General features: G+C 39.8%; 1 protein-coding gene across 4 annotated transcripts in view; it reads right to left on the reverse strand.

Annotated features, from left to right (window-relative positions):
* ATP13A2 (ATPase cation transporting 13A2) overlaps positions 1-25123 on the reverse strand; it is a 249877-nt gene that overhangs the window by 87333 nt on the left and 137421 nt on the right. For all 4 annotated transcript variants that reach the window (XM_068107317.2, XM_068107318.2, XM_068107316.2 and 1 more), the window contains 5 exons: positions 19957-20096; positions 19723-19836; positions 6836-6915; positions 4736-4888; positions 2495-2591 (listed from right to left, as the gene is read on the reverse strand). In XM_068107317.2, the coding sequence (XP_067963418.2) occupies positions 2495-2591; positions 4736-4888; positions 6836-6915; positions 19723-19836; positions 19957-20096 (584 nt within the window). The remainder of the gene's footprint in view (positions 1-2494; positions 2592-4735; positions 4889-6835; positions 6916-19722; positions 19837-19956; positions 20097-25123) is intronic.

Genomic DNA, 25123 nt, shown 5'->3' on the forward strand with positions numbered 1-25123 from the left:
TCTATAATAGACTTACCGAGTACAAGATGAGGACAGACACACAGATCTATAATAGACTTACCGAGTACAAGATGAGGACAGACACACAGATCTACAATACACTTACCGAGTACAAGATGAGGACAGACACACAGATCTATAATAGACTTACCGAGTACAAGATGAGGACAGACACACAGATCTATAATAGACTTACCATGTACAAGATGAGGACAGACACACAAATCTATAATAGACTTACCGAGTACAAGATGAGGACAGACACATAGATCGATAATAGACTTACCGAGTACAAGATGAGGACAGACACACAGATCTACAATACACTTACCGAGTACAAGATGAGGACAGACACACAGATCTACAATACACTTACCGAGTACAAGATGAGGACAGACACACAGATCTATAATAGACCTACCGAGTACAAGATGAGGACAGACACACAGATGTACAATACACTTACCGAGTACAAGATGAGGACAGACACACAGATCTACAATACACTTACCGAGTACAAGATGAGGACAGACACACAGATCTACAATACACTTACCGAGTACAAGATGAGGACAGACACACAGATCTATAATAGACTTACCGAGTACAAGATGAGGACAGACACACAGATCTACAATACACTTACCGAGTACAAGATGAGGACAGACACACAGATCTATAATAGACTTACCGAGTACAAGATGAGGACAGACACACAGATCTATAATAGACTTACCGAGTGCAAGATGAGGACAGACACACAGATCTATAATAGACTTACCGACTACAAGATGAGGACAGACACACAGATCTATAATAGACTTACCGAGTACAAGATGAGGACAGACACACAGATCTATAATAGACTTACCGAGTACAAGATGAGGACAGACACACAGATCTATAATAGACTTACCGAGTACAAGATGAGGACAGACACACAGATCTACAATACACTTACCGAGTACAAGATGAAGACAGACACACAGATCTATAATAGACTTACCATGTACAAGATGAGGACAGACACACAGATCTATAATAGGCTTAACGTGTAGAAGATGAGGACAGACACACAGATCTACAATATACTTACTGAGTACAAGATGAGGACAGACACACAGATCTATACTAGACTTACCGAGTACAAGATGAGGACAGACACACAAATCTATACTAGACTTACCGAGTACAAGATGAGGACAGACACACAAATCTATAATAGACTTACCGAGTACAAGATGAGGACAGACACACAGATCTACAATACACTTACCGAGTACAAGATGAGGACAGACACACAGATCTACAATAGACTTACCGAGTACAAGATGAGGACAGACACACAGATCTATAATAGACTTACCGAGTACAAGATGAGGACAGACACACAGATCTATAATAGACTTACCATGTACAAGATGAGGACAGACACACAAATCTATAATAGACTTACCGAGTACAAGATGAGGACAGACACACAGATCTATAATAGACTTACCGAGTACAAGATGAGGACAGACACACAGATCTACAATACACTTACCGAGTACAAGATGAGGACAGACACACAGATCTACAATACACTTACCGAGTACAAGATGAGGACAGACACACAGATCTACAATAGACTTACCGAGTACAAGATGAGGACAGACACACAGATCTACAATACACTTACCGAGTACAAGATGAGGACAGACACACAGATCTATAATAGACTTACCGAGTACAAGATGAGGACAGACACACAGATCTACAATACACTTACCTAGTACAAGATGAGGACAGACACACAGATCTATAATAGACTTACCGAGTGCAAGATGAGGACAGACACACAGATCTATAATAGACTTACCGAGTACAAGATGAGGACAGACACACAGATCTATAATAGACTTACCGAGTACAAGATGAGGACAGACACACAGATTTATAATAGACTTACCGAGTGCAAGATGAGGACAGACACACAGATCTATAATAGACTTACCGAGTTCAAGATGAGGACAGACACACAGATCTATAATAGACTTACCGAGTACAAGATGAGGACAGACACACAGATCTATAATAGACTTACCGAGTGCAAGATGAGGACAGACACACAGATCTATAATAGACTTATCGTGTACAAGATGAGGACAGACACACAGATCTATAATAGACTTACCGAGTGCAAGATGAGGACAGACACACAGATCTATAATAGACTTACCGAGTGCAAGATGAGGACAGACACACAGATCTATAATAATAGACTTACCGAGTACAAGATGAGGACAGACACACAGATCTATAATAGACTTACCGAGTGCAAGATGAGGACAGACACACAGATCTATAATAGACTTACCGAGTACAAGATGAGGAGAGACACACAGATCTATAATAGACTTACCGAGTTCAAGATGAGGACAGACACACAGATCTATAATAGACTTACCATGTACAAGATGAGGAGAGACACACAGATCTATAATAGACTTACCGAGTACAAGATGAGGACAGACACAAATTGAATGATGCTGTAGGTCGCCATAAACTTGAACACCGACAGGGATGTTACGAGGGCCACCCGGCCCTCCCTGTACAAAAAAACAAAAAAACAAATCAATATCAGAAATCTGTGCGACCAAAGAAAGCTACAGACAGTTTGTGAATTCACTGTTCAATTCACCTGACAGGCTGGTCAATAGGTAACACATTTGTCTATGATCCGTCTAGGCCGGGTTCCATTCTGCACCCGAATATCAACTCTACTATTGGTGCTTCGTAGGCCGTCCCTCAGACGGACGTTAAACTGGGTGTCCCGTCTGCCGGCATTAGCTAGTGGACATTGAAGACCTTTGCGAAGATTAGACGAGATATCACAGACATCCCGGACAAATTACAAATACCTGCCACCCTCTATAGGGGGCGCTGCAGCAGCAGTATTGTCGTGTCCCACAGAAATGGTGCCATCCCTAACTTAATGGTGGAACATGGAATTGCTCCCCACCCAATATGGACATGATTTGTATGAACTGATGATCGGTTCAGTGAGATTTTAAAATATTCATAACAAGATGGGGGAACAGCCCATTGAATACCATGTACATTGAACACCTGGGCTGTGTTATTTGCTGTTGATTCCTCAGAGTACGAATGGACTAAAAACACCTCAACTGGTATGTTGAATCACAGTGTGAAAGTTAAGCTGGTTGTCCCATATGCTAGTATTTCTAACACAACCTATCACAGGTATGTATGGACTTGCAGGATGATTGCAAGTTTGTTATACAGGTGTCTCAAAATACATGGAACCCATGTCACTACTAATAATTCTGCCAATATTAATGTTCTTGTTCTTTTTTTTCAGATTTGAAGAGAGGAGACCATAACAACTAATAATTATCAATCAAAATGCCTTGGACAAAGGAGGAAAAAATATTTTGCGTCACTACTTATTTGGAGACGAAATCATTCAAAACGGTGCAAGCAAAATTTCGCAGGAAGTTCAACTTCAACAACTATGCCCAGAAAAACCAAATTTATCGTTGGGCACACAAATTTCAAGCCACTGGATCAGTAAACAACCTCAACAAGAAGGCAGCAACACCCAGTTCTGGCAGGAAGCTGACTGCAAGATCTCCTGACAATGTGAATGCGGTGAGACATTCTGTGGGAAGGAGCCCGAAAAAGTCCATCCGAAGACGTAGCCAAGAGCTGGGTCTTTCACGTGCATCAGTGCAAAGAATCTTGATCAAGGATCTTCAGCTGTACCCATACAAGATCCAGATCAAGCATAAACTCACACCAGCTGACATGGCAAAACGTGTTGTGATGTGCCGGTGGTTCGAGAACAAGATCGAAGAGGATCCTGACTTTCTTGATGATGTTTGGTTCAGCGACGAAGCACACTTCTTGCTCTGTGGGCATGTCAATAGCAAGAACAATGTGTTCTGGGGCACACAAGCCCCAGACGAGGTGCTTCAGAGGCCCTTGCACTCTGTGAAATGCACGGCCTGGGTGGCCATCTCAAAACATGGCATAATCGGACCGTTTTGGTTTGAAGACGCAGACGAGGAGGCAGTCACCGTCACAAAGGAGCGTTACATTGTGGTGCTCAACAAGTTCTGGAGGGGACGTGGGAGACGCCGTGGCGTGAATCGAGATGTGCAATGGTTCCAACAAGATGGGGCAACTCCACATACAGCCAACATCACGATGGAGTGTCTGGACCACCGATTCCCTGATCGGCTGATCAGCAGGCGCCGCGAACCCGAGTGGTCTCCGCATTCACCCGATCTGAACCCCCCAGATTTTTTTCTCTGGGGGTTCTTGAAGGACCACGTGTATGAGAATCGTCCTCAATCCATTTCTGAACTGAAAGTGGCCATCACCCAGAAGATTCGTGCCATCAGGAAGGAAGAGTGTGTCAGGGTGATTGACAACTTCGCTCGTCGGCTTCAAGTGTGTCTAAGGCGCAAAGGCGGTCATTTGGAACATGTGCTCTAATAAATGTATCCTTTGAGCAAGAGACCTCAAATCTTCAGTTTTTTAAAATTGTTATCATATCAGCTTCCAGGAAATGTAATCTTTTTTGGAGTTTCTTGTCCGAGTTATCATGTTAATGGTAAATTATTATCATGGTAATGGGTTCCATCTATTTTGAGACACCCGTTACTAATCAAGAAAGTTAAAATGGACAAGAGACTGCGGAAGAGATAAAAGGTGTGAATCAACAAACCTGATGAGAGTCGTCATGCACGAGATGTCCCCCGTGCCGCAGGTGAAGGGAGAAGCGACGGACGCCTCGGCGTCCGAAAGAGAAACACCGACGTCGGCCATTCTCAAAGCTCCACAGTCGTTTGCTCCGTCTCCGCACATGGCCACACAAAACCTGACGTTGAGATAGGACTCGCATCAACAACACAACGAGGCCCGAGTACCACAACTCTACCCATGGCTACATAAAACCTGTCACTTACACTCAAGAACAACTTTTTTGAGATATATTTTTGAGAAAACTACATATCGAGTTTGACCCAATCTCCCAATGGTGAAGAATCATGTAGGAAATTCTCGGATCCAAATCCGCATCATCACCAAAATCGAATCATTTCGTCCTTGTCACATACCCAACCTTGCCACAAAATTTCGTCCAAATTAGTGCACAACCTTTTGAGATATCCCGTTCACAGACAAGCAGACAGACAGACAGACAAACAGAAAGACAAACTACAAATCACTCATGGAGTCTTCATTCCCCAGGCTACGGTATAATAAATTATTAAATAAAGTCCTTTCTGTGTCTGACAAGTACTAGACTAACCCCAGGGCTCGAAAATATCATTATTATTTGCTCCAGCACCCTTAGTTTCCGAGATATCGGCCAAAGTGTGTTATGTTATGACATTGACAGGCAAATTTTCAAGTCCATACGCTTAGGAAATCTGTTCAGTTTACATCACAAGTTAAAACAAGAAAGAGCAATCAGAGATTGCAAACCCTCGCTAGGATGTATTTTCAGTGGTTTTTAAGGCTTTTGTGTGAAAAAAAAAAAGGCCGAGGCACGTGACAGATGACGTCATCATTATTATTTTTCCCCCCTAATTTATTCCTAGATTATGCTCAAGAAATGTTCATCTTAATCAGATGAAGTTTTGTACTTGTCGAATTATGACGTCATAATGGAGGCACCTATGACATCATCATTAACATATTTTATTCCCCATGGAGAGTTCTTTACAATGGCCATGTCTCAATTTTTTCTATTCAGCACTTTCAGAGATATAGAGGTGCATAGCTTTTCGGTTTTTCCAAGATGGCGGCCGAATCACGTGACCGATGACGTCATCATTTTTTTTTCTCCACCAGTTTATGCCGACATGGTGCTCAAGAAATTTCATCTTGATCAGATGAAGTTTTGTACTTGTCAAATTATGACGTTATAATGGAGGCACCTATGACATCATCATTAACATATTTTATTCCCCATGGAGAGTTCTTTACAATGAGCCATGTCTCAATTTTTTCTATTCAGCACTTTCCGAGATATAGAGGTGCAAAATTTTTCGATTTTTCCAAGATGGCGGCCGAAACACGTGACCTATGACATCATAATTATCATTAAATTATACAGGTGGAGTTGGTAAAAATTTATACAGGTGGAGTTGCACCTATGGTGAAAATTTCCTGTCAATCGGACCAACGGTTGCAGAGAAAATCATATTTATTCTGTGCGGACAAACAGACAGACAAACAGCCAGGCAAACAGCCAGACAAACAAACAAACGGACTCAAATACAATACCCTCTCCTCTGGCGAGGGTAACAAACTGAACCGATCAACATACTTGGCGAAATTTATTTCATTGCGCCAAGTAACAAACAGACAGCAGTGAAAACATAACCTCCGCCCATCTTCGGTGGCAGAGGTAAAAAAATGTAAAATTATATTAATTATTATTCTCCATATTCTCATAAAAGATTTGTTGGAGATTTTATGACAAAAGCTCAAAGTGTAAACTGGAAAACTTGTCAAAATGCAAACGGACAAAAGAAAGAAACAGAAAACCTGGCCACCCCAAGCTGACGGGCAAATAAGGGCTATTTGTACTTACTGTGACTTTGTCCTTTGACATTTTTTCACCCAATTATTAATTAATTTTTGTTCTCCATATTCTCATAATAAAGGTTTGTTTGATTATAAAAGCTCAAATGGTAAAAATGTGATGGCCTTGTCAGATCGGACGGAAGGACAGATGGAAGCTTGGAAAACCTCGGTTCTCACTGTGCGGGTGGACAGACTAATCACTAGAATATTCCTTTTGACAAGTGTTACCTACTCAAGTTCTTGCAGAGCTTGCACCAACTGTCCCTTCTGGTCTGGTTCCATCCTCGCAAACACAGAGCCTCGAAGTAGGACCTACATCAAGATGTCACAGTCACACGAAAAATTAATTCAACCTGTATTAAGCAATCACATATTCCATACTAAATAGTTCATAAGGCACGACACCCACGCAGTGTTTAAGCATATACAGCACGGTACTTCAATCTGAACAAAATAATGATTTTCATAGGAAGATAAAATCAGGAAGCTTATTGCTATTGAAGTAGTCGAGAAGCAGTCTTGAACACCATTCTTCTACACCACCCCATTGAACCCTTTTTGAAATTGAAGTACTGCAAAACTGGAGGTTTTTGCAAGTATAATGACTGACAGTTTGTGTTTCACAGTGTTCAAGTATATAATTTAATTAAATAAAATAAAGATTGCAAAAGACGCATAAATAAATTAATTCCGGAATTTACCGCCGTTTTCCCCAGTGTCTATGACACCACCCTATCTAACACGTTAGATTAGTTATTCATGCCTGTTGTTTGTGTCATTTATAACATCATTAAGAACAGTAGGTTTCCTGTTTTGAATGATTTTCAACTTTGTTTGACTGCCAGACAGCCAGACAGGGTAAAACTAGAAATGAACGAAACCCCTTAGAATTACCCTTTAGAACCCTTTAGAACAGTTTAGAATTACCCATTAAAATCCTCTAGACTTACACTTTATAACCCTCTAGAACTACACTTTAGAATCCTCCAGAATTACACTTTATAACCCTCTAGAATTACACTTTAGAACCCTCTAGAATTACACTTTATAACCCTCTAGAACTACACTTCAGAATCCTCCAGCATTACACTTTAGAACCCTCTAGAATTACACTTTAAAACCCTCTATAATTACACTTTAGAACCCTCTAGAATTACACTATATAACCTTCTAGAATTACACTTTATAACCCTCTACAATTACACTTTAGAACCCTCTAGAATTACACTTTGGAACCCTCTAGAATTACACTTTAAAACCCTCGATAATTACACTCTAGAACCCTCTAGAATTACACTATATAACCTTCTAGAATTACACTTTATAACCCTCTAGAATTACACTTTAGAACCCTCTAGAATTACACTATATAGCCTTCTAGAATTACACTTTATAACCCTCTAGAATTACACTATATAACCCTCTAGAATTACACTTTAAAACCCTCTAGAATTACACTTTAGAACCCTCTAGAATTACACTATATAACCTTCTAGAATTACACTTTATAACCCTCTAGAATTACACTATATAACCCTCTAGAATTACACTTTAGAACCCTCTAGAATTACACTTTAGAACCCTCTAGAATTACACTTTAGAACCCTTTAGAATTATACTTTAGAACCCTCTAGAATTACACTTTATAACCCTCTATAATTACACTTTATAACCCTCTAGAATTACACTTTATAACCCTCTATAATTACACTTTAGAACCCTCTAGAATTACACTTTAGAACCCTATAGAATTGCACTTTATAACCCTCTAGAATTACAATTTATAACTTTCTCGAATTACACTTTATAACCCTCTAGAATTACACTTTATAACCCTCTAGAATTACACTTTAGAACCCTCTAGAATTACACATTAGAACCCTCCAGAATTACACTTAATAACCCTCGAGAATTACACTTTATAACCCTCTAGAATTACACTTTATAACCCTCTAGAATTACACTTTATAACCCTCTACAATTACACTTTAGAACCCTCTAGAATTACACATTAGAACCCTCCAGAATTACACTTAATAACCCTCGAGAATTACACTTAATAACCCTCTAGAATTACACTTTATAACCCTCTAGAATTACACTTTATAACCCTCTAGAATTACACTTTATAACCCTCTAGAATTACACTTTATAACCCTCTAGAATTACACGTTATAACCCTCTAGAATTACACTTTATAACCCTCTAGAATTACACTTTATAACCCTGTAGAATTACACTTTAGAACCCTCCAGAATTACACTTTATAACCCTCTAGAATTACACTTTATAACCTTCTAGAATTACACTTTACTAGCAACGGTACCCGCCCTATGGGCGGTGGCTTCAATTGGGAGGCCCAAAAGAAAAGGCAAAAATATCAGAAATTGAAGGTTTTTTTTATTTAAACGATTCAGATAAACATCCGTTGAATCATATCACACGCAAATCATCAAAATCATATCACACGCAAATCATCAAAATCTAAACAGTATATTTTGAATTTCAATAAAAGCTACATCACTGTTCAAATCGGTAAATATTGTACACCGCCCCTTTCCTATGCCATCTCCAGGCATTGCAAAACGTCATTGCCAGGCACCGAAGGGGGCTCGGCAGTGACGCACGCTGAAAGGGAGTTCTCAGTTTTCACTCTGGTTGTTTTCTTGCTTTCTTGTTTTTCTTGTTTGTTGTACACCGCACCTTTCCTATGCCATCTCCAGGCATTGCAAATCGTCATTGCTGGGCACCGAAGGGGGCTCGGCAGTGACGCATGCTGAAAGGGAGTACTCCGTTTTCACTCTGGTTGTTTGTTTGTTTTCTTGTTGTACACCGCACCTTTCCTATGCCATCTCCAGGCATTGCAAAACGTCATTGCCGGGCACCGAAGGGGGCTCGGCAGTGACGCACGCTGAAAGGGAGTACTCAGTTTTCACTCTGGTTGTTTTCTTGCTTTCTTGTTTTCTTGTTGTACACCGCACCTTTCCGATGCCAATGCCATCTCCAGGCATTCCAAATCGTCATTGCTGGGCACCGAAGGGGGCTCGGTAGTGACGCACGCTGAAAGAGAGTACTCACTTTTCACACTTGTTGTTTTCTTGCTTTCTTGTTTTGTTGTTGTACACCGCTCCTTTCCTATGCCATCTCCAGGCATTGCAAATCGTCATTGCTGGGCACCGAAGGGAGCTCGGCAGTGACGCACGCTGAAAGGGAGTACTCAGTTTTCACTCTGGTTGTTTGTTTGTTTGTTTGTTGTACACCGCACCTTTCCTATGCCATCTCCAGGCATTGCAAATCGTCATTTCCGGGCACCGAAGGGGGCTCGGCAGTGACGCATGCTGAAAGGGAGTACTCAGTTTTCACTCTGGTTGTTTGTTTGTTTTCTTGCTTTCTTGTTGTACACCGCTCCTTTCCTATGCCATCTCCAAGCATTGCAAATCGTCATTGCCGGGCACCAAAGGGGGCTCGGCAGTGACGCACGCTGAAAGAGAGTACTCAGTTTTCACTCTGGTTTCTTGTTTTCTTTCTTGTTTTCTTGCTTTCTTGTTTGTTTGTCCGGACAATATCTCAGCCATCCTTTAAGCTAGGAAGCTGAAATTTCGGCACAATAGTGAGCAAGTCCTTTGTCAAAAACGGTATTTTTTTTTTTGATTAACCAATAAATTGAGGAGTTATTTAATTATTAGCGATTCATTAAGTACTTATTTAATTAATCAAATTTCCTTTCTCTTCTGACCATTAACTCAGGCACCTTTTGACTTAGGAAGCTGATATTTGGACATGCCAATGACCAGGTGATTTGGCTGCAAAGGATATTTTTGATTTATTAATTAATCAATTAATCGATTAATTATTTAGTTATTCGATTAATGACAAAAAAATTTTTTTTTTTTAAGTTACACATTCTGATGAAATAGTGGTAGTTTATGTGTTCTCTGACGAAATTGATTAATAATTTAATTTTTTTATGATTATTATTTATTTATTTTCATTACTAATCATTTATTTATTTTCTTTCTCATTTGGCCAATATCTCAGGCACCTTTTGAGCTGGGAAGCTAATATTTGGACATGAGTGACCAAGTGATGTGGCGATCAAGGATATTTTTGATTTATTGATTAATCATTTAATCGCTTAATTATTTATTGATTAATCGATTAATTATTTATTGAGTAATCAATTAATTAATTATTTTTTTATTAATGACTTATTTAATTAAATTTCTAAAAGATACATCTTCGGATGAAGCACTAGTGGTTTCGTTATGCTATTAGCCAATTGATTAAGAAAATATTTTTTGATAATCTTTTATTGATTTTAATTATACAATTAATCAATCAATTAGTGCACACCTCTCCCTCCCAATGCAGCCTCTGTGAGATCCACTGCGGTATTGCCGGGCGCCGGAGGGGCCCCGGCAATGCCGCGCTGTCGAATCTTTAATTATTTGGCACCGGGGCGGTGTACTTTGAATGTATCTGTACTTGTTTGTTTTCTTGTTTTCTTGCTTTCTTTCTTGTTTGTTTGGTTGTCCGGGCGATATCTCAGCCATCCTTTGAGCTCGGAAGCTGAAATTTTGGCACAATAGTGAGAAAGTGCTTTGTCAAAAACGGAATTTTTTGTTTTTTGATTAATCAATAAATTAAGGAGTTATTTAATTATTAGCGATTAATTAAGTACTTATTTAATTAATCATATTTCCTTTCTCTTCTGACCATTAACTCAGGCACCTTTTGAGTTAGGAAGCTGTTATTTGGACATGCCAATGACCAGGTGATTTGGCTGCAACGGCTATTTTTGATTTATTAATTAATCAATTAATCGATTAATTATTTAATTATTCGATTAATGACTAAATTTTTTTTTTTTTAAAGTTACAGATTCTGATGAAATGGTGGTGGTTTATGTGTTCTCTGACCGAATTGATTAATAATTTAATTTTTTTATGATTATTTATTTATTTTCATTATAAATAATTTATTTATTTTCTTTCTCATTTGGCCAATATCTCAGGCACCTTTTGAGCTCGGAAGCTAATATTTGGACATGACAGTGACCAAGTGATGTGGCTATCAAGGATATTTTTGATTTATTGATTAATCATTTAATCGATTAATTATTGATTAATCGATTAATTATTTATTGATTAATCAATCAATTATTTAATTTTTTATTAACGACTTATTTAATTAAATTTCTAAAAGATACATCTTCGGATGAAGCACGAGTGGTTTAGTTATGCTATTAGCCAATTGATTAAGAAAATATTTGGTGATAATCTTTTATTGATTTAAATGATACAATTAATCAATCAATTAGTGTACACCTCTCCCTCTCAATGCAGCCTCTACGAGCTGCACTGCGGTATTGCCGGGCGCCTGAGGCGCCCCGGCAATGCCGCGCTGTAGGATATTTAATTATTTGGCATGGGGGCGGTGTACTTTGAATGTATCTGTACTTGTTGTACACTGCTCCTTTCCTATGCCATCTCCAGGCATTGCAAATCGTCATTGCCGGGCACCAAAGGGGGCTCGGCAGTGACGCACGCTGAAAGAGAGTACTCAGTTTTCACTCTGGTTTCTTGTTGTACACCGCTCCTTTCCTATGCCATCTCCAGGCATTGCAAATCGTCATTGCCGGGCACCAAAGGGGGCTCGGCAGTGACGCACGCTGAAAGAGAGTACTCAGTTTTCACTCTGGTTTCTTGTTTGTTTTCTTTCTTGTTTTCTTTCTTGTTTCCTTGGTTGTCCGGACGATATCTCAGCCATCCTTTGAGCTAGGAAGCTGAAATTTCAGCACAATAGTGAGCAAGTCCTTTGTCAAAAACTGTATTTCTTTTTTTTTGATTAATCAATAAATTGAGGAGTTATTTAATTATTAGCGATTAATAAAGTACTTATTTAATTAATCAAATTTCCTTTCTCTTCTGACCATTAACTCAGGCACCTTTTGAGTTAGGAAGCTGATATTTGGACATGCCAATGACCAGGTGATTTGGCTGCAAAGGATATTTTTGATTTATTAAATAATCAATTAATCGATTAATTATTTAATTATTCGATTAATGACAAAAAAATTTTTTTTTTTTAACTTACAGATTCTGATGAAATAGTGGTAGTTTATGTGTTCTCTGACCAAATTGATTAATAATTTAATTTTTTTATGATTATTTTTTTATTTTCATTATTAATCATTTATTTATTTTCTTTCTCATTTGGCCAATATCTCAGGCACCTTTTGAGCTGGGAAGCTAATATTTGGACATGAGTGACCAAGTGATGTGGCTATCAAGGATATTTTTGATTTATTGATTAATCATTTCATCTATTAATTATTTATTGATTAATCGATTAATTATTTATTGAGTAATCAATTAATTATTTAATTTTTTATAAATGACTTATTTAATTAAATTTCTAAAAGATACATCTTCGGATGAAGCATGAGTGGTTTAGTTATGCTATTAGCCAATTGATTATGAAAATATTTTGTGATAATCTTTTATTGATTTTAATTATACAATTAATCAATCAATTAGTGTACACCTCTCCCTCCCAATGCAGACTCAATGAGCTGCACTGCGGTATTGCCGGGTGCCAGAGGCGCCCCGGCAATGCCGCGCTGTAGGATATTTAATTATTTGGCATGGGGGCGGTGTACTTTGAATGTATGTGGACTTGTTTGTTTTCTTTCTTGGTTGTTTGTTTGTCCGGGCGATATGTCAGCCATCCTTTGAGCTAGGAAGCTGAAATTTCGGCACAATAGTGGGCAAGTCCTTTGTCAAAAACGATTTGTTTTTTTTTGGTTTTTTTTGTATACAAGGTCGAGGCTCGTGAAAGAGCGAACATTAATCACACAGAAAGACAAACCGACACATAAAACATATAACATCAGGAGCGGTAGACAAGATGGGGATAGAAGGGGAAGGACACAAACACAACATTTGAGAGCAGGGACCAAGAGACATGGAGACATCGAGAGATCTGTGGGAGGGAGAGGGCTTTGGGGGGGGGAAGCATGGGAAGGGGGGGGTGGGAGAGGATTAAAACATATGGACACTGCCAGGACTTCCAGGAAAGAAGTTGGAATTTCAAACAAGGTGGATCTGGGGTGAATTAGTGGGGGTAGAAAAGATCAAGGTTTTGGATGGGGGAAGATAAGAAATGGTGGTGAACAGCTGTTTTAAAGACCTGGAGGGAGGAGTGGGATTGAAGGGAGTGTGGGAGTTTGTTCCAGAGGCGGGAGAAAAGAGGAATGAAAGAGTGAAGGTGAGCAGAGAGCCGAGATTTCGGCAGTTTAACCATCAGAGGGTTGCTGGCAGATCTTGTGCGACCTGTAGGAATATTTGGGGGATAGAGCACAGAGAGAGCTGGGGGAGCAAGGCCAGAGAGGAGTCGGTAGAAGACAGAAAGACCACCTACCTGCCTGCGGTGAGTGAGTGAAAGGCCCTCAGAGATAGCTTCATCGCTGGAGATTCCAATGATTCTGAAAGCTTTGGTTTCAACAGCGTGAAGCCGAGCTAGGTGTGAGGCAGGAGCACCGGCCCATAGGGGAGAACAGTATTCCATTGAGCTGCGGATGAAAGCCTTGTATGTGGTGAGAAGCTCAGGTGTGCCTAGGAAGGACTTCGCACGATGGAGGATGCCCAGTCGGCGACTGGCTTTGGAGGCCAGCTTGGAAATGTGGTTTTCCCAAGAAAGATCATGGCAGATAGTGAGACCCAAAAGCTTGAGCGACAGAACTTCTTGGAGAGGATTGTTGAGAAAGTAGATGGGAGGGTTGTCCAGTCGATCTTTTCGAAGAGACATCGTAAGAGTGTGAGATTTGTCAGGATTGAAAGACATGTTCCACTTGTTTGACCAGTCTGTGATTTTGTCCAGGTCTTCAGAGAGTGAGGAGGCTGCAGACTGCCGAGCTGAGGGAAGAGGAATGGAGCGGCAGAGAGTGGAGTCATCAGCAAAGAGATAGAGAGGATTTTCCAGAGAGTCAGAGAGATCATTGATAAAGACCAGAAAAAGCACAGGGCCCAGAACACTGCCTTGGGGAACTCCAGCCTGAACAGAAAGGGGAGATGAGAGAAATCCATTCAGGGCCACACGTTGACTATGACCAGAGAGGAAGTCCGCAAGCCATGCATGGAGATTTCCATGGATACCGTAGGAGGAGAGTTTGGTGAGCAGAGCTGGGTGCCAGACCGTATCGAAGGCACGTGATATGTCAAGGGAGACAGCTCTGATTTCCTGTTTGGCATTGAGGACCTCCATCCATTGTTGAGACAGCAGAAACAGCATGTCCAGAGTAGAGTGACCTGGTCTGAAACCAAATTGATGATCAGAGGTCAAGCCATTGGAGAAGATGAAAGATTTCATATCCGAAGCAATGATGGATTCCATGACTTTGCTGATAATTGGGAGCAGGCTGATTGGTCCGGGCGATATCTCAGCCATCCTTTGAGCTAGGGAGCTGAAATTTCGGCACAATAGTGAGCAAGTCCTTTGTCAAAAACGGTATTTTTTGTTTTTTGATTAATCAATAAATTGAGGAGTTATTTAATTATTAGCGATTAATTAAGTACTTATTTAATTAATCATATTTCCTTTCTCTTCTGACCATTAACTCAGGCACCTTTTGATTTAGGAAGCTGATATTTGGACATGCCAATGACCAGGTGATTTGGCTGCAAAGGCTATTTTTGATTTATTAATTAATCAATTAATCAATTAATCGACTAATTATTTAATTATTCGATTAATGACTACATTTTTTTTGTTTGTTTTTGTTGCAGATTCTGATGAAATGGTGGTGGTTTATGTGTTCTGTGACCGAATTGATTAATAATTTAATTTTTTAATTATTATTATTTCTTTATTTTCATTATTAATCATTTATTTATTTTCTTTCTCATTTGGCCAATATCTCAGGCACCTTTTGAGCTCAGAAGCTAATATTTGGACATGAGTGACCAAGTGATGTGGCTATAAAGGATATTTTTGATTTATTGATTAATCAATTAATCGATTAATTATTTAATTGATTAATTATTGATTAATCAATTAATTATTTAATTTTTTATTAATGACTTATTTAATTAAATTTCTAAAAGATACATCTTCGGATGAAGCACTAGTGGTTTAGTTATGCTATTAGCCAATTGATTAACAAAATATTTTGTGATAATCTTTTATTGATTTTAATTATACAATTAATCAATCAATTAGCATACACCTCTCCCTCCCAATGCAGCCTCAATGAGCTGCACTGCTGTATTGCCGGGTGCCGGAGGCGCCCCGGCAATGCGGCGCTTTAGGATATTTAATTATTTGGCATGGGGGCGGTGTACTTTGAATGTTTCTGTACTTGTTTGTTTTTGTACACCGCACCTTTCCTATGCCATCTCCAGGCATTGCAAATCGTCATTGCTGGGCACCGAAGGGGGCTCGGCAGTGACGCACGCTGAAACGGAGTACTCAGTTTTCACTCTGTTTGTTGTACACCGCTCCTTTCCTATGCCATCTCCAGGCATTGCAAATCGTCATTGCCGGGCACCAAAGGGGGCTCGGCAGTGACGCACGCTGAAAGAGAGTACTCAGTTTTCACTCTGGTTTCTTGTTGTACACCGCTCCTTTCCTATGCCATCTCCAGGCATTGCAAATCGTCATTGCCGGGCACCAAAGGGGGCTCGGCAGTGACGCACGCTGAAAGAGAGTACTCAGTTTTCACTCTGGTTTCTTTCTTGTTTGTTTTCTTGTTTGTTTTCTTGTTTGTTTTCTTGCTTGTTTGTTTTCTTGGTTGTCCGGACGATATCTCAGCCATCCTTTGAGCTAGGAAGCTGAAATTTCGGCACAGTAGTGAGCAAGTCCTTTGTCAAATACGGTATTTTTTGTTTTTTGAATAATCAATTAATTGAGGAGTTATTTAATTATTAGCGTTTAATTAAGTACTTATTTAATTAATTAAATTTCATTTATCTTCTGACCATTATTAACTCAGGCACCTTTTGAGTTAGGAAGCTGATATTTGGACATGCCAATGACCAGGTGATTTGGCTGCAAAGGATATTTTTGATTTATTAATTAATCAATTAATCGATTAATTATTTAATTATTCGATTAATGACAAAAAATTTTTTTTTTTTAAAGTTACAGATTCTGATGAAATAGTGGTAGTTTATGTGTTCTCTGACCAAATTGATTAATAATTTAATTTTTTTATGATTATTATTTATTTATTTTCATTATTAATCATTTATTTATTTTCTTTCTCATTTGGCCAATATCTCAGGCACCTTTTGAGCTGGGAAGCTAATATTTGGACATGAGTGACCAAGTGATGTGGCTATCAAGGATATTTTTGATTTATTGATTAATCATTTCATCTATTAAGTATTTATTGATTAATCGATTAATTATTTATTGAGTAATCAATTAATTATTTAATTTTTTATAAATGACTTATTTAATTAAATTTCTAAAAGATACATCTTCGGATGAAGCACTAGTGGTTTAGTTATGCGATTAGCCAATTGATTATGAAAATATTTTGTGATAATCTTTTATTGATTTTAATTATACAATTAATCAATCAATTAGTGTACACCTCTCCCTCCCAATGCAGCCTCAATGAGCTGCACTGCGGTATTGCCGGGCGCCGGAGGCGCCCCGGCAATGCCGCGCTGCAGCATATTTAATTATTTGGCATGGGGCGGTGTACTTTGAATGTATGTGTACTTGTTTGTTTTCTTGTTTGTTTTCTTGCTTGTTTGTTTTCTTGGTTGTCCGGACGATATCTCAGCCATCCTTTGAGCTAGGAAGCTGAAATTTCGGCACAGTAGTGTGCAAGTCCTTTGTCAAATACGGTATTTTTTGTTTTTTGAATAATCAATTAATTGAGGAGTTATTTAATTATTAGCGTTTAATTAAGTACTTATTTAATTAATTAAATTTCATTTCTCTTCTGACCATTATTAACTCAGGCACCTTTTGAGTTAGGAAGCTGATATTTGGACATGCCAATGACCAGGTGATTTGGCTGCAAAGGATATTTTTGATTTATTAATTAATCAATTAATCGATTAATTATTTAATTATTCGATTAATGACAAAAAAATTTTTTTTTTTAAAGTTACAGATTCTGATGAAATAGTGGTAGTTTATGTGTTCTCTGACCAAATTGATTAATAATTTAATTTTTTTATGATTATTATTTATTTATTTTCATTCTTAATCATTTATTTATTTTCTTTCTCATTTGGCCAATATCTCAGGCACCTTTTGAGCTGGGAAGCTAATAGTTGGACATGAGTGACCAAGTGATGTGGCTTTCAAGGATATTTTTGATTTATTGATTAATCATTTCATCTATTAATTATTTATTGATTAATCGATTAATTATTTATTGAGTAATCAATTAATTATTTAATTTTTTATAAATGACTTATTTAGTTAAATTTCTAAAAGATACATCTTCGGATGAAGCACTAGTGGTTTAGTTATGCGATTAGCCAATTGATTATGAAAATATTTTGTGATAATCTTTTATTGATTTTAATTATACAATTAATCAATCAATTAGTGTACACGTCTCCCTCCCAATGCAGCCTCAATGAGCTGCACTGCGGTATTGCCGGGCGCCTGAGGCGCCCCGGCAATGCCGCGCTGCAGCATATTTAATTATTTGGCATGGGGCGGTGTACTTTGAATGTATTTGTACTTGTTTGTTTTCTTTCTTCTTTGTTTTCTTGGTTGTCCGGGCGATATCTCAGCCATCCTTTGAGCTAGGAAGCTGAAATTACGGCACAGTAGTGAGCAAGTCGTTTGTCAAAAACGGTATTTTTTGTTTTTTGAATAATATCAATTAATTGAGGAGTTATTTAATTATTAGCGATTAATTAAGTACTTATTTAATTAATCAAATTTCCTTTCTCTTCTGACCATTAACTCAGGCACCTTTTGAGTTAGGAAGCTGATATTTGGACATGCCAATGACCAGGTGATGTGGCTATCAAGGATATTTTTGATTTATTGATTAATCATTTAATCGATTAATTATTTATTGATTAATCGATTAATTATTTATTGATTATTTTTGATTTATTGATTAATCATTTAATCGATTAATTATTTATTGATTAATCGATTAATTATTTATTGATTAATCAATTAATTATTTATTTTTTACTAATGACTTATTTAATTAAATTTCTAAAAGATTCATCTTCGGATGAAGCACTAGTGGTTTTGTTATGCTATTAGCCAATTGATTAAGAAAATATTTTGTGATAATCTTTTATTGATTTTAATTATACAATTAATCAATCAATGTACACCTCTCCTTCCCAATGCAGCCTCGACGAGCTGCACTGCGGTATTGCCGGGTGCCAGAGGCGCCCCGGCAATGCCGCGCTGTAGGATATTTAATTATTTGGCATGGGGGCGGTGTACTTTGAATGTATGTGTACTTGTTTTTCCATTGTGTTTCAAATCGTGATCGATACACTATGATCGTGATGATCGTGATCGATAATCGTGTTCACAATCGCTTTGTCGTATGTACTCCCTATACGTGTACCAAATTCCCGATACGTGTAACTTAATGACCTTAACTTTTACTTAACTTAACTTAGCCTAGCCTTAACTTTTTTTTACACTGTATAACCCTCTAGAATTACACTTTAAAACTCTCGAGAATTACACTTAAAAACCCTCTAGAACTACACTTTAGAACCCTCCAGAATTACACACAGTGGGTTATAACGGTTCTTCTTCATTTTTGACGGACAGATGGACGGATGTAGGGAAGGACATCGCCAAATATTGAACCGGTTTCACAGTCGGGACAAATTCAAAGTCAAAGTATTCCGTGCAGATTCAGTGTTCAAAATAAACATTAAACTCAAAGAAGTTGTTCCTCGATCATAAACTGATAAGATGGACATGAACGAATTGCTTAACCCCACTTTTTGCTCCGCATGTGCGGGGTAACGAGCCAAGATTATTGACAGAGAAAGCCCACTGTGTGCACGGGTTTGATTTGCCATATAACATGTGTTTTGTGGGATTTTAATCCATTGTTCGAGAAATAAGGAATAAGAGTAAGGAATACGAGAAATAAGGAAATACCTTTTGCAGAACAAGTGGGAAGTGATCTCGTAAGGTGGAGAAGGACCGTCCATCCATGGCCAAGTGATAGTGATCGGCAGCCAAACCTGGTCCCGAGCCATTTTGATAGGTGTGCTGCATCGGAGGAGTTGCAGGAAATAAAACCACTTTCACTCCAACAACGTCTACCTCCACATTATCCACCACAATTCCAAACTTTGCATTCCACGTCTGTCTGTTTCTCACTCAAATCACCTGCTGTGTCATCGGCAGGAAGTTCACGAATGCGGGACGGCCGGAAATGGATGGAGATGCATCCACGACTATAACGGGCTCACCAGCAGGAATGATCTCACAGAGCTTTCCCACACTCACTGCCGTATGCAGATTGTCTCCTGGCAAGGGGTCACAGCAGTGACAAACAACATGGTGTAAAAAATTCATTCATTTCATTCACATGACAGTAGTCTTTGCTGTTTCATTGTTGGAGTCTCGGGTCTTTGATACAGTCTGGCATTCTGCCTTGCTCTCCAAAGTCTCTGCCCATGGATTCCAAGGCCAACACCACACTTGGCTTACTGACTTCCTCTCCTCTCGTTCAAAACGTGCAGCACTTAATGGAATCCTGTCATCTCCTCTCCCTTTCAAGGCTGGAGTTCCCCAATGCGGTGTCCTGTGCACAATCCCATTTATAATCTTCATCAATGATTCACTGACTCTCTGGAAAACTCCCCTTTATCTATTTGCTGATGACTTCACACTCTGCCGTGACTTCCCCCATCCCTCAGACAAGCTCTTCCCTCTCTTCAGACATTGAAAAAAAAAATCACCATCTGCTCAAACACTTGGAATGTGTCTTTAAATCCTGAAAAATCTCACACTCTCACTATCTTTCTCTGAAAGACCATCCGGCAAACCCTACCATCGACCTTCTTAATAATCCTCTTGAAGAAGTTCAGTCAGTCAGACTCCTGGGTCTCACTATCAGCCATGATCGTCTTGAGCAAACCACATTTACACTTTGGCCTCCAAAGTCATCTGCCAACTGGGCATCTTCCATCATACAAAGTCCTTCCTTGGTGCATCTGAACTCCTATCCACAGCTTGATGGAGTACTGCTCTCAACTCTGGGCAAGTTCCCCTGTTAGACATATTGTTCAGCTTTGTGCCATGGAAACCAAGGCCTTCAAGGTCATTGGAATTCCCCGTGCTGAAGCTGAGTCTAGGGGCCTATCAATTCGCCATCGCTGTCAGGTCAATGGTCTCTTTGTCTTCCACCACCTACTTTCTTGTCTTGCACCCTCTGCACTTTCTGTGCGTTGCCCCCTGCATTCCCCCTGCCCCACCTCCCACCCACTCAGCTTTCTGCAGGGTTCACACGGTCCACCATCAACCCCCTACTATTGAAACTATCTGAATCCAGGATCACTGCTCCTGATTTACACTGATTGCTCCTGACACTCCTGACATATACTGAGGCTACTACTTATTCTGAAGCTCCTGACACTGATTTGTTCTTCCCTTTTCCCGCATGTTCGCACGACAGACGCGCTTTTCATTGTGAGGCAGTTGCAGGAGAAGTACATGGAGAAGAGGAAGAAGTTGTTTCTTGGGTTTGTTGATCTGGAGAAAGCATTCGATAGGGTTCCATGCAAAGTATTGACATGGGCATTGAGGAAGTTAGGAGTGGAGGAATGGTTGATCAGAGTAGTGATGGCAATGTACAAAAGAGTGCGCACAACTGTAAGGATGAAGGACGGGAACAGTGGTGAGTTTGAGGTGAAGGTGGGAGTGCATCAGGGGTCGGTACTAATTCCACTACTATTTGTAGCTGTGATGGAGGTGCTGGCTCAGAACGTAAAGGAGGGTTTACCATGGGAGTTGTTGTATACAGATGATCTGGTGTTGATTGCGGAAAGTATGGATGGACTGAAGGAAAAGATGAACAAGTAGAAGGATTGTATGGAGACAAAAGGTCTGAAGGTGAATATCGGAAAGACGAAGGTGATGGCAAGTGGTAAAGCATGTGGTGAGGTGGAAAGAACTGGGAAGTGGCCCTGTGCTGTGTGTAGGAAGGGTGTCGGAGTGAACTCCATTCAATGTATAATGTGTGCTGAGTGGGTTCATCAAAAATGTAGTGGTCTGAGAGGGTCATTAACCAGTGTGGTAGCTACATTCAAATGCAAGGTGTGCACAGAGGGAGCTGCAGATGGAGGAAATGTTGAGTTGGATCTTGGAGACGGCGTGAAGCTGGAAGGTGTGATAACATTTTGCTGCCTCGGAGACATGCTGAATGGAGAAGGTGGATCAGACTCGGCAAAGGTTGCTCGAGTGAGATGTGCATAGAAGAAGTTTCGGGGACTGAGTGGCGTGCTGATGATGAGGGGAGTGTCGTTGAAGCTGAAGGGAAAGGTGTATGCTGCATGTGTGAGAAGTGTTATGATTTATGGGAGCGAGACATGGGTAATGAACGTAGAGCAGCAACAAAGGTTGGAAAGGGTGGAAATGCGAATGGTTCGACGGATGTGCGGAGTATCGTTGAGAGAGAGGAAGACAAATGATGAATTGCGAAAGATGATGGGAATAGAGCCTGTGATTGATGCTGTGAAGAGGAACAGGTTGAGATGGTTTGGTCATGTGTTGAGGAAGGATGAAAGTGACTGGTTGAGAAGAGTGATGGAAATGAATGTAGAAGGAAGTAGAAGACGGGGAAGACCGAGAAAGACTTGGCTAAAGATGGTGGAAGAAGGAATGCGGGCAAGGGGGTTAACAAGGAGAGATGCAGAAAATAGGGCAAAATGGAGAAGATTGTCATGGGGACCGCAAGGCTAACCCCTGCTCTAGTAGGGAAAATGGCCTTTAAAATGCATGTTGTGTTGTTGTTGTTTTCCCGCATGTGGAACAAACGTCCACAGCCGCTTCAATCTCACCCCACCTCCAGTTCTTCAAGACAGCTGTTCACCACCACCTCAGATCACCAACATTCCAAAACCATGATCTTTTCTACCCTCATTAACCTGACCCAAATCCCTCCTTCCAATTTTCCAGTTTTCCCACCTTAGAGTTTCCTTCTGTATCCATTTTGTCCACTCCATGCATGCGTGCTTAGCACACTGCTTTTGTCTGGTACGGCCTGACCTGTTCACTGTACTAGCTCTTCCATGAGCCTTGACAATGTATACAAAACAAAACACACCCACATAGAGTAGCCCTTGCAAACCACGAGCACAACCTTATAAACCCTGAGCACATACAAATAATGAGCACCCCTTATAAACTGTGAACACCCCTTATAAACTGTGAACACCCTTATAAACTGTGAACACCCCTTATAAACCGTGAACACCCCTTATAAACCGTGAACACCCCTTATAAACCGTGAAAATCCCTTATAAACTGTGAACACCCCTTATAAACTGTGAACACCCCTTATAAACTGTGAACACCCCTTATAAACTGTGAACAACCCTTATAAACCGTGAACAACCCTTTTAAGCATGAACACCCCTTATAAACCGTGAACACCCCCTATAAACCGTGAACACCCCCTATAAACCGTGAACATCCCTCATAAACCGTGAATATCCCTTATGAACTGTGAACATCCTTATAAACCGTGAACACCCCTTATAAACTGTGACCACCCCTTATAAACTGTGAACATCCCTTATAAACCATGAACACCCCTTATAAACTGTGAACACACCTTATAAACCGTGACCATCCCTTATAAACTGTGAACATCCCTCATAAACCGTGAATATCCCTTATGAACTGTGAACACCCCTTATAAACCGTGAACATCCCTTATAAACCGTGAACACCCCCTATAAACCATGAACACCCCTTATAAACCGTGAACACCCCTTATAAACCGTGAACATCCCTCATAAACCGTGAATATCCCTTATGAACTGTGAACATCCTTATAAACCGTGAACACCCCTTATAAACTGTGACCACCCCTTATAAACTGTGAACATCCCTTATAAACCATGAACACCCCTTATAAACTGTGAACACACCTTATAAACCGTGACCATCCCTTATAAACTGTGAACACCCCTTATAAACCGTGAACATCCCTTATAAACTATGAACACCCCTTATAAACCGTGAACATCCCTTATAAACCGTGAGCACCCCTTCTAAACCGTGAACATCCCTTATAAACCATGAACACCCCTTATAAACCGGGAACATCCCTTATAAACCGTGAACACCCCTTATAAACCGTGAACATCCCTCATAAACTGTGAACAATGTGAACATTATAAACTGTGAACAAAAACTGCCTCACACCTTGCTCGTCTTCACGCTGTTGAAACCAAAGCGTTCAGAATCATTGGAATTTCCCGCGATGAAGCTATCTCCGAGGGCCTTTCACTTACTCACTGCAGGCAGGTTGGTGGTCTTTCTGTCTTCTACCGACTCCTCTCTGGCCTTGCTCCCCCAGCTCTCTCTGGGCTCTGTCCCCCAAATATTCCTACAGGTCGCACAAGATCTGCCTGCAACCCTCTTATGGTTAAACTGCCAAAATCAAGACTCTCTGCTCACCTTCACTCTTTCATTCCTCTTTTCTCCCGCCTCTGGAACAAACTCCATCACTCTCTTCAATCCCACTCCTCCCTCCAGGTCTTTAAAACAGCTGTTCACCACCATCTCTTATCTTCCCCCATCCAAAACCTTGATTTTTTCTACCCCGGCTAATTTCACCCCAAATCCACTTTTTTGAAATACCAACTTCTTTCCTGGAAGTCCTTGGTGCCCTTGTGTTTTATCCTTCTCCCACCCCCCTCTCCCTTCCCACGCCTCCTCCCCCCAAGCCCTCTCCCTCCCACACATCTCCCAATGTCCCTGCTCTCAAATGTTGTGTTTGTGTGCTTCCCCTTCTCTCCCCATCTTGTCTACCGCTCCCTCTTTTATATATATATTTTGTTTGTCTGTTTGACAAACAGACAAACTGTTTGTTTTTGTCTGTTTGTTTGTCTGTTTTGTTTGTCTGTTTTTGTTTGTCTGTCTGATTTTTTTTTTGTGATAAATGTTAAATGATATAAATGATAAATGATAAATGTTATAAACCGTGAACACCCTTATAAACTGTGAACACCCCTTATAAACCGTGAACACCCCTTATAAACCGTGAACACCCCTTATAAACCGTGAAAATCCCTTATAAACTGTGAACACCCCTTATAAACTGTGAACACCCCTTATAAACCATGAACACCCCTCATAAACCGTGAACACCCCTTATGAACCATGAACACCCCTTATGAACCATGAACACCCCTTATAAACCGTGAACACCCCTTATGAACCACGAACACCCATTATGAACTGTGAACACCTATTTATAAACCGTGGACACCTATTATGAACCATGAACACCTATTATAAACCGTGAGCACCCCTTCTAAAC

This window comes from Myxine glutinosa, chromosome 2, assembly GCF_964187855.1.
Source record: "Myxine glutinosa chromosome 2, kmMyxGlut1.1, whole genome shotgun sequence".
In the NCBI taxonomy this organism is placed as follows: domain Eukaryota; kingdom Metazoa; phylum Chordata; class Myxini; order Myxiniformes; family Myxinidae; genus Myxine; species Myxine glutinosa.